Genomic DNA, 18,112 nt, shown 5'->3' with positions numbered 1-18,112 from the left:
TCAAAGGCCACAGTAACAAGCGTGTTGGAGTACCTGATGACCTGGTTTGGTGAGAGTAATTTTACCCCCGAGTTGGTAAGCTTGTAATCCTGTACCCTTCCTTTATTATTATTATTCTCATGGTTTAAAGATTTGAAAGGAAAATTGTGCCTGCACCTTCTGAACCATTAGGACTTTGTTTCGGTATGCATGTGTGATGGCAACATCGTGCACTGAAGTTTGTCCTGAAACAAGAACATTTTAAACAAATGACTGAAGGACAGTTGCCTTCTTGTCAAATGACTGCCTTTTACATTCCTTGGCCCTCCTCTGTTTTCTGGATATTGCTGTGCATTAGCAGTGTTACTGCTCCACGCATATTACGATCTCACACAACTACTATGCTGAACCATAAAGCATAAAGCTACTGTTTGATGCAATGGTTAGTTTTGTTGATAACGAGCAATGCAATTTGTCAAATAATGTTCTCCCTATACATAGAAACAAAATAAGACGGTGCAGGCATTGTCAGTTGAGAAATACCTCTGCAAGAGAATGGAAGCTGGCCTCTTCGATCTTTGCTCCCGAGTCTTTCTATTGGATCAATTCCTGCATGCTCCAGTTCCGTCAACTACAGGTCAGTAAGCACTTGTATTTGGATCAAGTCCTACATGATGTCACTTTCCTTGTGATAATTCCAGGTTTGCAGCATGTGATGTTGTAGCTAACATGACACCAAAGACGTGTTCTTGGGTGACCTCAATATCCACTGGAATGACCCAGAAGACTCCACTGTCCTGAACCTCTCCAACCTTCTGGAAATATATAACCCTTCAGCAACTCTGCAATAAACCAACTCTCATCAAAGGTGCAACACTTGATGCGATCATAACAAACAATGATCTGATCTCCTTGAGAGATTATTCCCATTGACTGGTCCGACCACCACCTCATTATGTTCAAGATTGACACACTTCCCAGCCTCCAACCTATCTATATTGCCAAACATAAAATCTTAACTAGAAACATCAAAGAAATCCCTTTATTCGAACTTGAAGCCAAGATTCATCACCATCTTCAACTCCATCCCTCATCATGGACGGCTGATGACCTCACTTTTCACTTCAACTCAAGAATGACAGAGGTCTTAGACCAAGTAGCCCCTCAAACTCAAACAACTGAGGAGAACCAAATCAAAACCCTGGTTTAACGTGGAGCTGAATGATGAACGGCGCCAACTCAGACAAACGGGAAGGTCCTGGAGACAAAACCCCTCATCCCCGCACCTAACACATCTTAGATCTGCTTGACGGTCATACAAAAAACACATCTTCAGTGAAAAGTCATCTTTTTTACGCAGACAATTAGATCTGGCGAAAAATAGACCACGAGAACTCTTCGACATTGTTAAAAGCCAAACTAACTGCACTCTCTCCTTAGAAATCGAAACCACCAATGAGTGATGTGAAGAAATTGCCACCTTCTTCACCAATAAAGTCTCTAAAATTGATCAATCCTTCTTACAAACTGCTAACCCCCCCTTCCCCCTTAACCTGCCCCCCTTCAACCTCCCTGGAACACTTGGAAAGAGCTCTTAACAAGGACAATCGGACCTACCTCCAGCTAAAAAACAATGCGCATTGGTTCAACCTCCTTGATGGCTTTCAATCTGGTTTCAGAAAAGGCTGTAGCACGGAAACAGCTACGCTCAAAGTCGCCGACGACATTCACAAGGCCCTAGACGAAGGTGATGCCTGCCTACTCATCCTTATCTACCTATCTGCGGCATTCAACACAGTAAACCATCCAGCCCTTTTGGAGACCCTGTCGAAACCGTCCGGCATTAATGGCATAGCAGTTAAATGGCTCACCTCCTTCCTTCAACAGCGCTCGCAACAAATTAAAATTAACTCCTGTTTCTCAAAGCCAACTAAAGTCATACTTGGGGTCCCTCAAGGCTCGATCCTTTCCCCATCCCTCTTCAATCTCTTCGTGGAGCCCCTCACAATCATATTGAAAAAAGCCGGAGTGAACTATCACCTTTACACTAACAACACCCAAATCTATTGCAAGATCAAGTCTCCCAGCAACATCCAACTCCTCAATATCACCCTAACCGAGATCCAAACTTGGTTCTACGTTAACCACTTAAAGCTCAACCCAGAAAAAACGGAACTAATCCTATTTTCTCCAAAAAGTAACCATCGTCCAATCCAAATGTGGCTCAAGAATCTGGTATCCCTAAACTGCCCCTTAACCTATCCGACTCAGTTAAGTCTCTAGGCATCACCCTTGACAAGAACTTATCAATGGAAGCTCACATCAAAAACTCTGCAAAAGTGCTCTCTTCTCTCTAAAACACCTCAAGAAACTGAAACCTTTTGTACCCCACGATGACCTCAAGACAGTAGTCCAATCCCTAGTTCTCTCAAAAATCGACTACGGGAATGCCATCCTTACAGGGATTCCGAAAGCGCATCTTGCCCCTCTAAGAGCAGTGCTGAACATGTCCGCTCGTATCAGGAGTTAAAAGATTTGAACACATCAATCCAGCTCTCAACTGCCTCAATTGGCTTCCCATGGAAGGGAGATGTATCTATAAATTGGCCTGCATCACACACAAAATCCTTCATTCTCCTGACCGCAACTACTTAAATAATAAACTGAGTAGAGCAGGTCAATCCAGAACACTAAGAAGCTCCAACTCACTCCTTCTCATTCCTCCGAAATTGAAAAACAAAACCACCCAATACCGATCGTTCTCTGGCAACGCTCCCAGAATATGGAACGCTCTCGCTGGAGTCTTCAGATGCAACCCCTCCTTCTCCCGTTTCAAAAGGGACCTGAAACTCCATCTCCTAAACAAATACTTTCTTGACCAACGTCAACGAACCTAGTCTTCATTATCCGAGTCGTCTCCTCTCTCTCTGGACATTCATGGATAGTGGGTGACCGGACTATGTCACTCACCTTTTTCTTTTATTGCTCTCTTCCGCTGCACTACTTTTTTTTGCCCATGCTGTATTTTTTTGGTTTCTATGGTTTCCTTACTGCCAGCCTACTATGTAATGTAATGTCTTGCTGCTGTTTACTGTGTGTTTGTAAAGCTCTCTGATACTTACGGGTTAAGCTAGCGCTATATAAAACTTTTAAAATAAAAAAATAACAGTCTTGCTTACTAGTGTTGAGCGCAAGATGTTGCATGCTTTTTCTCAGAAGTAGAGGTTTTACTTTGGAGATATCTTTTGATCACTTCCCGATACTCTCAGTGCACCAAAATATATACTATTTTTTGGGGGGGTTTTTCCTTTGGTTTGGATGTACTTTTTGGAGCACTGGAAATGTCACACTACAGAAGTAAACTTCTCAATTCCGGACTCTGGATTTCATACATGGACATCAAACAACTGAGGACTGCATCAGGACCAGACCGAAAATCTAGAGTGCTGGTCATATGAGTGTGTCTCCAGCGGGTTGGGGGAGGTTTGTGGAGGTTGCACCCTTCAAATTATGTGTGAAATGTAAATGGATTCCATGGCCAGACCAAAATAGGGTGTCCAATCTGTGTCTCCTGAAGGGCCACTAGGAATGGAACTGTTCAGGCTTCAGATCATTCAGTATACAAGAGAATGCTAGTGGGCTCACTACAGGATGCACTGACAGGGTTCCCTGGAGCCATCTGCTGCAGTCAGTGTCGAATGTACATATTTGGATGGTGAAAGGGAGGTCTGTGCGGTATTCCCAGAGGCCAAAGGGAGAAGAGTCCAGGCTATCTTTCCTCCAATGACTCTGGCTTCGGAGAAAATGTCCATGGCCCCCAATGAAGCCTCAGCTTAGACAAAGACCGCACTTTGACTTACACTGTCACATCTTTAGAGAATTGTCTTTCTTTGGTTCAACTTCAAGTGTAGCCTTGGATCCAGGGCAAACAACTGCCTCAAGAGCCATGCTTTGAGCACTGAGCTGCCACCAAAAAGACCTCCACAATCGACCACTGTTCGAGGTCCATCTTTTCCCCCCAACCCTGTCTCTGCTACAGGGAAGACTGTACTCCAGGCTTTTAAATTTCTACGGCCGGAAACAGTCACAGCCTGAGATACCACGGAACCAAGGTTGATTCTGAAATCGTTTTTGAAACCAGCACCCACAGAACTTGAACACGCAGAGTATAATCTAGGTTGACCCAGAAAGAGTCCACATTTTAGCACATCCCCCACAACTACACTGCCTGGTCTGCCACACGATAAGAAGTAGAGGGTCACTTTTTGAGGAGGCAGTTTCAGTAGCTTAACACATTTGTAATTCCTTAAAAACCTATACCTATCGGGTGTAGCCCACTACCAGTACAGTCACCTGCACTGTCTTGCTCACTGTCACACTCCGCTCACCCAGACTCTGATCCAAACCCTACAATGGATCTCCCAAATCCTTACAAGGAACCCGTACCAACAGATGACCAAGACTAACTTCTGTTGGGCAATACCACCTCACATCATGCAGTCATCCAGCGTGCTGCTGACAGCCTTAACGCGAAAGGCCTCGTGGTTGATGAAGTGGAGAACTTCCTTATGGAGATTCTTTACAAAATGGATCGCTTTGAGCACTACCTGCTGATGCTGAAGAGTTTACTCAAAAGCTCTGCAGATAATTTCAAGGACTAGGTTAAAATGAGGGTGTTCACGCCAGTGGTGGAGTGAAAAAAATACAGGGCAGAGCCGGAAGACACCGCCTATGCATCTGGTAAAATGGGCCACCTGATTCTCTGGTGGTTCCTACAACTCAGAAAGAGTGTTTTGTTCCTCCAGAGAACTGAGGACAACCCTCTTCCTCATGAGAGTAGGCAGATTGAATTCTGGAAGGAGGGTAGCAATGGGGGCTGCCACTGGTACATCAACAGTTTGGTAGGTCCACTGTTGCTGCACCACTGGTATCACTAGGAAGAGATGGAGCCGGTATTAAAATCTCAGCTAGAGGCATACCGGAAGAGAGTAAAAGAGTTCATCCATGAGGGGAATCCTCTCAAACACCAGCAATATATGTGCCCTGGATGCAGCGGATAGTGCTTCTAGAGAAACAAACAAAAGTATTCCATTATGCTGCCTGGTCGTTGGCTCTGCACAGGGCCACAATCATGCATTCAGTATAGCCATGGAGCTTGCAGAAGATGGCCCTGGTTTTGCTCTCTTGCTTGTGACATACTATTGTTTACAAAAAGGGGCTTGGAGCCCACCCATTATTTACCATTCCTTCGCTTCGGCGTCACTCTTCCTTCCTGCCTCCTAATTGGATCGCACAGGCTAGACGCCACTTCCTGTTTCATCTCTGGTGCATGGACCAAGCACAGATCGATTCTTCTTAATTAGTCTCTCTGCTGCTTATGATGTGATTCAGGTACTTGTTTTTTAATTTGTTGCCTCTGTTCCTTCTTTCCTCTCCCACCCACCACTTCTGCGTGTTACTGCCCCCGTTGTCTCTTTACTGCTCACGCTGTGATTGGGGTTTGAATTCTTTTTTTATTACCCTTTTGCCTGTGTTGCTTCTTTCAACACCCACCCACCCACCCACCACTTCTGTGTTACTGCCCCCCTCGTGGCTGCCATTCCTCGCAGCTTCCTGGCTCGTGGCCGCCATTCCTCGCAGCTTCCTGGCATTACGGCCTGCCGAGCACCGATTAATAATCGGAAAATAATAACGGCAGTTGGTGGGGCCTGCTCTCTTCAGAGCAGACTAGCAGGTATCTGAGCACTTCCGGTCAAGCTCTCTAACTCAAAATGTTTTTAATGGATGATGATAGTTTTCCAGACAGCACCGTTACTTCATGTGTTTTTTCTCCCAGTTTGAAATACAAATGTAAGGTTAAAAAATTCTTCTGAGCAATGCGGAAGGCTGGCAGAAATAGATTTCAGTGTAAAATGCGCACGGAGGTCACGTGCGTTTCCTTTGTGCTCCCGGGCCTGAGGTCGTCCACAGCCAAGATCTGCGCAGAGCGTCTATGATATAGATAGACGTGTACAGCAGGGCCAGGGTAAGATGGCAACACTAATTATTTTCGGTTTAATGGCTTAGTGTGACTGTTTTTCAGCTTTCCTGTAGGCTGTGTGTCGGAATCCTTTACAACAGTGATGTCGGTGGTCATGTGACTAGGCCAGAGAACTAGTTGTAAAAAAAAAAAAAAAAGTGGGAGGACTAACCAAGTTGGGCAGTATGCAAGTGGTGTGGCATGTGACATCAAAGCACATGACATTTGCACTTGGCATCACAAGATTTAAAGGCATTTTTATTGCTCCCAAAGTTAATGAGCAATAAAGATGCCTTTAAATCTTATTTTGTCACATTTGCTCCGCTTTCAGAGACGGAGGTCAAGTAGGTTGCAGTTAGGTCGAGGACATTTTTTAAGGTCCTAGTCCTGCAGGACTAGTACCATTTTGAGGATTTTTTGAGCCCTGAATGACCTCACAGAAAGTGACATCGCAAGAAGTAATATCAGATATTAATACCTCACGCACATATTTAGCAGGTCTGTCGTGAGTAAATTTGAGCGCATAACCAGATTTTACAAGTTAGTTTTTCTTTGCGATTATACAAAAAAAAGTGATGCACCCCAGGGCTCGACAAATCCGAAAAATGGTACTAGTCCTGCAGGTCTAGTACCATGGAAAATCCCCTCGACCTGACTCCAACCCACTTGACCTCCGTCTCTGAAAACGGAGCAAAAGTGACAAGATAACAAGATTTAAAGGCATGTTTATTGCTCATTCCCTTTGTGAGCAATAAAAATGCCTTTAAATCAAGTTATTTTGTCACTTTTGCTCTGTTTTTAAAGACAGAGGACAAAAGTTAGTTTGACTTCCTACTCGCCAGAAAGGGCGAGTAGGACCTAAAAATAGCTCGTCCTCATCCATTCTCCCTCGCAAATGCGAGCGGGCGAGTGGATTTGTCGAGCCCTGCACCCAGATAAAATCAGTGGCTCAACTAATATATATTTTTTTTAATTCTCCCTGAAAGGCTGACAATCCGTTCTGCTGCATTTGTTGCAAAGTCTGAAATAAAAAATGGCTTATGGGATTAAGGCACCTTCTGCAAAGATCTTTGTGTGCCCAGTAATTCTGAGGGAACAATAATTATGGTGGTTTACGCGTTTGCTGAAGAAAGCTGTGTTTTGCCTAGGCCCCTTTCGTAGCATAGCGGGTTAATTTGTCTTCTGCAAAGCCATCATGTAACATGACAAATTTTTATTTTATTTAATAAATTGTAATCCTTCCAATTTAGCACAATGAATTGTGATGGACATATGACTCCCAAACCTTGTAAATCTCAGTCTTATGTAACACATCCTTGTTAGAAACGGGGTCCCTGGCTGGCCAAGGCTTGCGCCAAAGTCAGTCAGAGATCACCATTCCCAAGTCCGGGCAAGGGAGTTACACACCAAGATAACCCCTGCTCACCCTCTAGGTAACGTGACGCGAGCAGCAAGGCTAATCTCGGAGGCGATGTGTAAAGCGCACCCAGCAACAACACCCAAGGCCCACCACAAAGGAAACTCCACACAAGGTTATATAAAAAATAGCCTTTGTATTATAGTAAAACACAATATATAAAACACACACTTTACAATGTGCCAACAGGCACGGGCAGAATTTACAAGAGATTATGTACAGGGCAGGGCCACATGGACCACTGTCAGGGGTATGCACTTTTAGAACTAGCACTTGTTGTAATTAACACTTTGTAGGAATAATAATTCTTGTAGGTATAACACTTAGCACATAGAACATATAATGACTGTAGCACCAAAATAGTACATGTAGCACACAACCAGTAATTACTGGTAAAGGGTGCTAGGACTTTATTAGCAGGACCTATAGAAGGAAAAACAATTGCCTAAGCATCAAACACATAGCAAAGGGAAAGAAGCAAAACACATGATGCATAAAACATTCAGAGGTGTAGGTAATAACAATTGCACAGTAATCACATTAGCAAGTAAATCACAAATTGCACAAGGTGCACATAGGCACAACACTAGAACTGTCCCTCAGGCCAACTGGCTTTGCAAGGGCTGAAATGCCCTTAGTCCCTAAATGTCAGGGCAGGCTGCGCAGGCAGCAAAGAACAAACCTAAACGTGGCAGCTGCCCACTAATTGCTGGGCAGCTGGAAAGACACTGTTGGGGGCGACGTTGGAGCCTCGTGGGCTCAAGAACAACAATGGAGCCTCGCAGGCTCTAACCAACTGACTCGTGTCCCCCAAGAGCCTTGAGGCTCAAAATAAACAGAGTGGCCCTCGAGAGCCTCGGGGCTCTAAAACAACTGTGGCTGGAGCCTCTCGGGGCTCGACAAACCACTGGGGCGCTGTAAGCCTTACTGGGCTCGAGGAACAAATGTGGGGCCCTGGAGCCTCATGGGCTCTAAATAAACAAAATGTCCCCTGAGCCTCGTGGGCTCTAAATAAACAAGATGGCCCTCGAGGGCCTCGGGGCTCTAAAACAACGAATGCCCCTGAGCCTCTCGGAGCTCTACAACAACTGCGGCGCCGTGAGCCTCTCGGGCTCAAAGAACCAATGTGGCGTCGTTGGAGTCCCACCCCTGGGGACTCTGAAACAAAGAAATGCCGCCTTGAGCCTCGCAGGCTCGTAAATACAAAGAGGCGCGCAGAGCCTCTCTGGGCTCGAAAGACAAATGGGCCGTCTGAGCCTTCACCGGCTTTTAACTAAATATGGCCCCACGAGCCTCTCGGGGCTCTTCTGCTGCCACCCTGCCCAGAGCGGAGGAGCGGCCCCGGGGACGCCCGCACTCACCGGCTGTCTGAGGCGGCGGCTCCTCGCGGCGGCGGCTCCTCTCCGCTGGGCTTTTCCGGGTGGCGGTGGCGGGGCTCTCTACTCGGGAGAGCCTCGCCGGAGGACGGCTCTTCCTTTCTCCGGGGCCTTCTCTTTCGTTGCAGGAGCGCGGGGTGGGCTCCCATCGACTTCCTGTTGTCCCGCTGGTCCCGCCCCTGGCCTGCCTGACTTCTGGTTCGGTCGCCGGGCGGCGGGGACAATCTCGGCCAAACGAGGGGTAGGCACCCTCTTCAATTAAAATATAAAGCGAGGTGGGCACTCACTCTGGTCATATAAAAAACGGCAAATCCACGGGGCAAATGCCGGGTGGGCACCAGCTGAGAACAAAAGCGCTCCCAAGCGCTAGCAGAGATTACAGCGCTCCCAGGCGCTAGCAGGAAATAAAGCGCTCCCAAGCGCTATAAGTGCTATAAGAAAAATACAACGCTGCCAGGCGCTATAAGCAAGGCAGGGCTCCAGCAAAGTTCTGGAGGCAGGCAGGGGGGCAAGGCTGGGCCCAGAGGCAGCTCACTGGGCCTCCAGGCAGGGAGGCAGTAACCAGTGGCGGTCCTCCTGGCGCCCAGCAGCAGCAGCAGCCCCCCTCAGATAGGATCCTGGAAGAGAACAACTTGGAAGGGGACACAGCCCCTTCTTATACTGCGAAATCCTTTGTCTTTGCTCAGGGTGAGGGGAAAAACCAGTCGCATCTGGTTTGTGAGCACTCTTGATTTGCTCAGCCCCTCACTCTATTCACTGGCAGGGCTAGGGTCGGTAGATGCACCACAGGGGGCGGAGCCAGCATTGTGTGGGGAAAGCCCAGCCCTATTCAGGACCCAGGTGCACCCCTCCCTCACATCAGCATGCTAATCTCTCCACTCGCCACCGGGCAGACCCATCATGACTCATGGAGCCTGGCAGCCCAGCCAGCTCCAGCCAATCACACACCAGCACACTCACTGCACACACACACCAATGTCTAGAAGTGGCACTTCCCCACTAGACACATACACGCCACATACATCATTGTGCAGCATTCAATCTCACGAGTTCGCACATACCAAACTCGAGCCTGCACTCCCCACACATCAGGAGACCAAAAATCACTAACACAGATCACATACTAAAAGAAAAAAGATTAGAGGTTAACCTGCCAGAGGGGCCAAGTCCAACAATCCTATACTTTGATTTACACATTTATATTATTTATTGTCAAGTATAATGTGTACGTGTGACGAAAATGGCTCCAACACCCTTTATTGGAATGAGTAGCACTATGAAAGAAATAACATCAAATTCTCTTCCAGGGGATCCTCATCAAAGTCATAAGCACTAGAATATTCCCACCCATGTGCGGGGACCCCAGAAATCATATAAAAATTATATATATATATATATATATATATATATATATATATATATATATATATATATATATATATATATATATATATATATATATATATATATATATATATATATATATATATATATATATATATATATATATATATATATATATATATATATATATATATATATATATATAGTGAGAGATGTATTTTTTTTAAACAAACAATGCAGCCTTCCAAACATATAAGCCTAAGAAATGATGTAAACCTTATCTTTGCATATATCCAAATAAAGCAGGTGAACCAAAGGACACTTGAACTGATTTTAATGAACAGTAGAAAACATATCTCTGCAAAGAGAAAAGAAGCAGGCATTGCTAGTCTTTAGGCTGCATTGTAACTTCATTAGCATAGAAATCTGAAAGCAGAGCGCCGAGCAGAGCCCAGAGCAGAGACCTGGGCGGAGACTGGACCGGAGCGAAGCGAAGCAAGCGGTGCGGGTCCTGAGGCGGCCGTCTGAGCCGCAGCGGGAAGCGAGAGCTGCGGCCCGGTGAGCACTCGGTCTCCTGACCGCCCCCCCTTGAAACCCGATTCACAGAGAGAGCAGCGGAGCGGTGCGGCGGAGCGGTGGAGCAGTCGAGGAGGTAGAACGACCCGCAGCGTTAATGGTGAGAGAGCTGAGCACCACGGGGGTACTGTCCTGATTAACAGGCATTGAGCAGCACTGAGCGGCACTGTTTGGTTCCTGCGCCGATTACAGGCCGACTACAAGGCAGCATCGCCCGTACTGCCTCCCGCTCTACACCCGCCCCACACCTCCCCCCAAAAAAAGGGGGGGAGACAACAATTGCAAAAACTGACCTGCCCCGCCCCGCCCTAGCTTGCAAATATCCACCTGGAAAGGCAAGGCCCCTTCTACATTCCTCAGGGCTGCGAGAGGGGCAGGACGGGGGTGAAATCGGGGAGGCAGCAACAGTGTAATAGAACAACAGTGCAACAGAAAACCAGAGATCGCAGGCCGTCGTTTTAAGAACAACCTAAGAGGAGGGAAACAAATTTGGATTAAACTGACTGACTAACCCAGCTAACCCAGCTCAGTGCAGTCTAGCCTGAGTGCAGCCTAGCCTAGCCGGCATTATTCGGTGCAAATCGGAAAACTTACTAGACAACAAAAAAAAAAAATTGGATTAGGCATTAAATATCAAATAACAAACATCATATAATAATTACACAAACTATTTCATCAAAGAAACATAGTGAAGCTACAGGCGCTAGGGACCCTACGGGCCCTAGGCGCGCAAGGGACTATCTCTGCGCAAGGGGATCCAACCACCATTCCGATCCGGGCTAAATTGCCCCAAATATTTGCTACAACTCAAGAGTGAGACCCACAATTATAACAGCTATTGCCCAGCTCCTCCCTCCCGCCCCCGCTCTCTCCCTGACGGCTGCTGCCCTTACTCAAGGGGCAGACGGGCTTGGGAGGGTGAGGGTGAGCGTGAGGGCGAGGGATGGGGCCACAGGCAGAAGGCTGAAGGAGTGATTACACTTTCAGCCACTACACTTTCCTTATGCACTCTCTGGAAATTAGGAGCACTGCCTTTGACTGATTTGCTCGTGCGTGAGTCCGAATCCAGAGAAGTCCTGAGGTAGTAGGTTCCACGCAGGTTGCATGCAGGTGTGAGCGCGGAGGACCGCGCTGTGATAACAACGCCGCTGCAATCCAACAAGTACTCCAATAACAAGGCAACTGGGGATGCGTTCGGGGAAGTAAAGATCAACAAGTCCTCTGACAAAGAAGGTGCGGAAGAACCAAGCACCTAAAGTACAAAAAAAGATAAAAGCGCAGGTAAAAGGACTAAATCCGACCCTAATCTCACCAATTGCTCGGATGTTCGAAAAGTCAACTAAAATACCGCAGAAATTAGACTTCTTGGCTGACCCGACCGGGGTATTAATGTCAATGGAATCAGACACATCCAAAAACCAATTACAAACCCCAATTGAAACATTAAACATCTTTAAGGAAAAAAACAGTGATACAGTAGAATCAGTCGAGGAAAAAAGCTCAAACGAAATTAAACAAAAGGATTCATTATGCGAAATCTTGGACCTATGAAGGGATCCAACACATAACACTCCACTGCAGCTAAAAGACGCTGAGGTAACAAATAAGGACAAAAGAGAGATTGAAGAGACAATGCAAATTACACTTCTGCAGCAGCAATCTATAGCACTGAAAATGCCAATACCATTAGAGATCAAAGTGGACATAACAAATAAGAGGAAATTGCAAGAAACAAGTAATAAGGACATTGACACTTGGAAATCACACGTAGCAGAATCTACAACATTAAAAAAGTTTGCGAATAATACTACAAATATAGAGCGGGGAAACGCCACTACCATTACCATCAGCGATCAAAGTGGATATAACAAAAAAGTGGAAAATGCAAGAATCAACTAACATCAACATGGACACATCGAAATCACATGTAGCGGAATCTACACCAATAAAAAAACTTGCGAATAATACCACAAATCTTACTGGAAAAAAACAAGTCTGTGTTATCCCAATAAATGGAGTTGTGAGTCATGCAAACACAGAATATAGCTTCTCAAGGGAGATAAGTGAAGAAAGTGGAAACAAAGGATCACAGACACCGAATGCAAATGGTATAATTAACGAGGATCACGCAGCTAAAAAGAAAAAATTGGAAGGAGAACATCATATAGACGAAGCAGTCAACAAAACCCATCATACCAAAATAAATTTGGATCAAAAACCAAAAAACATAATAAGTCAAGATCCAGGAGCTATATGGGATATATTCTACCAAACTTCTACTTTAACACTGGAAGCACTGACATATCAGTCAAATAAAATGGACACCCAAATTGAAATACTGGGAGTAATGGCTAATGCATTCACTGGAATAGACCGAAAATTGTCAGAACTAAACCGCTTAATAACTAAAGCTCAAAACCATGTCGCAATTAACAATTTTGAATGCACCTGTGAACCAATCATAAATAAACTTGCAACTATCCCTGAAGTAGTTAATACCATTTTAGAGGATGTGAAAGACCTAGTTCACTAAAAATATAACAACAAAAAAGAGGAAACGGGTCAAGCCCTGCAGCCCATTTACGATCATATTAATACTCCAGTAAGAAAACCATGGGAGCTGGTGGAAGTCAACAAACCAAAGCAAACGGAAAATGTAATAGGCCAGAATGGGGAAACTGATTTGTTACCCATCAGCATGCATAAAGCTTACGGAAAAATAATTACAGAAAAGGATAAGGAAAATGGTCAAGGATATAAAATTTCAAAGAGACAAAGGAAAAAAATTCGTAAAGCAAGAAATAAGGTAAAAAATGAAAACACAGTAAAAATATATCCCCCCTCGGAGAAATCTCTAGAAATGAACCAGGAAGACTCAATACAAGAAGAAATAGATCTAGAAAAAAGCAAGGATGAGATGATCCAGTCCGAAACGGTGGGAAAAACGAGAAAGAAAAAAAATATTATGACATCTTTAATAAATCGTCTAAAGACCAGATGGATAACAAGCCACATGTACTCAATGAAATTAAAGTAGAAGATATCATGGACCAAAAACAACTGACGCAAAGGCAAACCAAGGGAATAAAAAAACAGTATCAAGCCGAGCAAAACAAAACTCAGGATTGTAGAGTAACGTTCTCAAAAAGGAAATGGATGTATTTCCTGGAGCCATCCATGTGATATACAAAGTAACCCGAATGAAACAAAGATACTATTTTCTGAACTAGAGTGTAACAAACTGTTAAATGGTGGAAAAAATCACTTAGATTTAAGCATACAGAGAACAATTCTTCATGTTAAAAACAACTCATTGAATGAACCGACAAATCGATTGCAACAAAAAAAGTACTTAGTCCCGTTAGGAAAGCAGTCAGGTGAGACTGCGTCTAACTCAGAACCAGCAAATAAAAAGATGGGTATTGTAGACTACAAATGTAATAATGAAGAACTAATTATTACAAAGACTGGCCAAGACAAACTAATCATCTGTAAAACCCATCAAAAAGTAACTGAAAACAAAACTGACTCATTACCCTCAAAGATGTTGTCACAAATAATATTGACACCATAATACGACTCAAGAGGCAAAAGTGACATTCTGAATAGAGGTAATATCTTACAACTAATGATATCAGTACCTTCATTAGAAAAAATAACTACAAAAGACATTGAAACTGTGGGCTTTGTACAAAACCTGGACGGTACTCAACCGCTCACAGTCTTAACGTTAAATACAGCCTGTCTAGTGGATCAAATCATGCAGGAGCAAGAGGTTTTCCAAAGTTGGGGGATAAAAATTAGTCAACCTCTGCCCAAACCTTACCCGACCCCGTTTAAAAAGGAAGAATTCCCAAGAAAAGCTCCTAAAGAATCAAATCCGGTATACTCAATACTAAAAAAAAAACCAGGGTAGTACACATCAGGCTAAAGAAGAGAGCACGGAAGAAATAAAAGTTGTAGAATCTAAGCAAATAAACGAAAATTGGATACGGAATGAACTACATGACCACTGACAGAAAAATTATCAAAACAAATTCAAGGAAAGGAGGTATCCTCGACACCCGGTTTGCATATGTTCTTGGAACATAAACGGAATGGGTAAAAAAATTATTAACGCTGGAGTAGATTCCTTGTCAAATCTTTACCAAATCATATGCTTACAAGAGACATGGGAAACGGAAGCTTTCTTTTTACAAGGTTATAAAGGGTACTACGTACCAGCCATCAGATATTGTAAATTTGAACGCCCATGTGGGGGACTGGCAATACTCATTGGGACCGACTTGCAAATCGACCATGAACAGCTGGTCATCAATAACGCAAAAATACAAGCAGTTAAGATAACATTTGCATCCGGTGAGCAAAAAAACAAGAACACGTTAATAATATTTAACATATATATTCCACCAAACCAGACATCTCGCAAGAACATAAGTGTCGAACTAGTAACATTTCTGCTGGAACAAATAATGCTTGACCCAACCGTTAATATCCTAGCTACAGGGGATTTTAATATAAACTTGCTGATTCAAATGACACAGGATGATTTTATCCACTCTCAAAATTTCGAATGGTCCATCCCGGAACAAGCTGTCGACCTTAGCATAATTACCAAACAAAATCCAATTGGAAAAAATCTACTGATGGACTTAGAAGCAATGGGTCTACGAGTCTTAAATGGCAGGTTCCCCACCGATCAACCCGCTGGCTGGTCATTTCATAATCATGAATCAAAATCAAGAATAGACTTTACATTATTATCAATAGATATGTTTGATAAAATTGGTTCCTATAGACTTAAAAAGGTAACTGAGAGTGACCATAGCCAGCAAAATACCAAAATTATTTAACTACACGAGGTCATATCAGTACGATTAACCATAGGAAACTCATTTGGAAACCGGATAAAAAATGTTGTGGAAAAAAAGGCCCAAAAACTGGTCCAATAATGTTTCAATGAACAGCCTATCCAGTCTACACTAACACTTTGGGAACAGTTCACCCAGAAAGTAGTTGAATTGGACGAAGGTACTCCAACTAGCAGGAAATCCCAACTTAGGACGAAAATAAAAAGAGATATTAGTATTAATCTCCCACACACAATTAAAAAAGTAAGGCAGATTCGTAACAAACTGAGAAAACATCTAACTAGGATGCCGGATAATGAGGAAATAAGAAATCAATTTAGAAGTGCGAATAATAATTTGAAGAAATTATTGTGGTCTGAAAAAAGCAAAGCCCAGCAAGCCTTGTGGACAAAAATCTTCCACGCAAGTAACCAACCAAATTCCAGAAAATTTTGGAAAATAATAATGACATAAACAGACCTAATAAACACGTGATAGCCTCGCCAATAATGGAAGAGGACTGGGTAAAATTCCTTAAAAAGACCTTATATGTTGAAGCAGAGTTTCGCTCTCAGGATGACTCTCGGAGATCGTTGAAAGAGAACAAGAAATTGATCAGGTGAAAGACTTCTCAAACAGCGAGGTAGCCAATTTAATAAAGAGACAAAAGGATGGCGCACCGGGACCCAACGGAATTCCGTTTGCACTTTATAAAGAGGACCCCGCTCTATGGGCTACTTATTTGTCAAAGGTCTTTAACGTAGTTATCCAAACAGGGCAAATACCGGAATCCTGGAGAGGATCATTAATATCTCATGTCTACAAAAAGGGTAATTGGCAACTACCCGAGAACTATCGATTGATCACTCTCCAAGACACGGATGCAAAGCTATTTGCGGGTCTTTTATTATTAATTTTGTGAGATTGGGTCAAAGAAAGGCTAATATTACCCCCAAACCAAACAGGGTTCATTAAAGGCTTAGGAACCACAACTAACATTTTAATCTTATCAGTTTTAACTGATAAAGCACTTTTAGCTAAACAGTCCCTCTATTTTTGTTTTGTCGATTTTAGATCGGCCTTCGATCTTGTAAATAGGACCCTTCTATGGAAAAAACTTGAAGATTACGGAATCCATGGCTCACTACTGAACCTTATCAAACTACTGTACTCTGAAAACTGGGTCAAGGTGCGGATCGGAGATGGCCGATCATTATCCAATAAAATACCGGTGACACGCGGCCTTAAGCAGGGTTGCGTGCTTGCGCCATTACTTTTGAACTTATTTGTAGCCGACCTCACCAAAGCACTAAACGAAGTTAACTCACACCCGCCTAGGCTAGCCGGAAAACAAATGTCGAATCTGCTATATGCAGATGACGTGGTGTTGCTGAGTCACACAAAAGTGGGACTACAAAGACTAATTGATCGTACACTTAGGTATGCAAATGATAACCAAATGATAATAAATGAGGCAAAAACAAAAATAATGGTCGGCACAAGGAACAGAAGACAAAAAAAATAAATGGATGCTGGGACAAACTCACCTAGAGCAAGTTGATAGCTATCGGTATCTCGGTGTCCTATTTAATGAGAGTGGAAGTTTTCTCCGCCATAGGAACGATATTAACAGGAAAGCAAATAGCTTGATCGCAGCATTTAGAACCATACAAAAGAATCTAACTGCTCTGACATACGGACCTTTATTAAAAATTATATCTGCTAAGCTATTACCAGCTTTAACATACGGTGCCGAAGTCCTAAACGGTAAGGATGCGGAGTTAATTAACAATGCAGTGGCAAAACCTACAAAATACTATTCAACCTACCATGTAATGCCTCACAGGCACAAATAAGGCCGGAGTTTGGGATAAATAATCAGCAATATGCCCGGCAAGGCCAAATTTTAAAAGTTTGGAACCGTGTAAAAAACAATCAGGACAATCAACTGTCTCGAGCATTATGGCAAAAAGTAAGAGTCAACCAGAAACTTCAAGCATGGTCATACTTAAATAAAGCAAAAGAAGAATTTGGAATAACAGCAATTTGGGAAAACACAATCACCCAGGAAAGCTTTAAAAAAACCAATCAATAAACTGGTTATTCATCTATCAGTCCTAAAAGACAAAGAACTATTTGTAAAAAGAAAGCACTCATGTCCAATTGTAAACGACTATAAAAAAAAGCAAGTCCAAAATTACCTTCAAACTACCTGGTCCGTCTAAAGTACGCTTTGGTCTATGGCCAGGTTTGTGCCATCTTCCACCATGGAAGTCAACTGAAGGTAACACGATATGTAGGCTATGTAAAGGGGGACAAGAAGATATTTTGCACTTGGTATGTCTGTGTCCTGCAATAGAAGCAGAAAGGAAAGTAATCCTCAGACGGTTATTTAATGCTCGAGGTATAAGAACTTGTAGACAAGCAATATTGGCATGTCTAAACCCAAACGATCTACTAATGAATGCTGCTTTTGTAAATTTTTTAACTGTGATTGCGAAAGGCCTTAAGGAAAATTTTTATGTAGATTTTCTCTTTTAAAAAGATTAGC

At 43.4% G+C, this 18,112-nt stretch overlaps 1 protein-coding gene across 1 annotated transcript in view; it reads left to right on the top strand.

Moving 5' to 3' along the window:
- The window catches only part of GEMIN2 (gem nuclear organelle associated protein 2), a 263,441-nt gene that overhangs the window by 162,983 nt on the left and 82,346 nt on the right, over nucleotides 1-18,112 (top strand). Inside the window, exon 7 of the mRNA XM_078659764.1 lies at nucleotides 7-75. Coding sequence (XP_078515890.1) covers nucleotides 7-75 — 69 coding nt within the window. The remainder of the gene's footprint in view (nucleotides 1-6; nucleotides 76-18,112) is intronic.

Source organism: Lissotriton helveticus, chromosome 9, assembly GCF_964261635.1.
Source record: "Lissotriton helveticus chromosome 9, aLisHel1.1, whole genome shotgun sequence".
In the NCBI taxonomy this organism is placed as follows: Eukaryota; Metazoa; Chordata; class Amphibia; order Caudata; family Salamandridae; genus Lissotriton; species Lissotriton helveticus.
The sequence above is the reverse complement of the archived record's forward strand: the minus strand, read 5'-3'. Positions and strand labels throughout refer to the sequence as shown.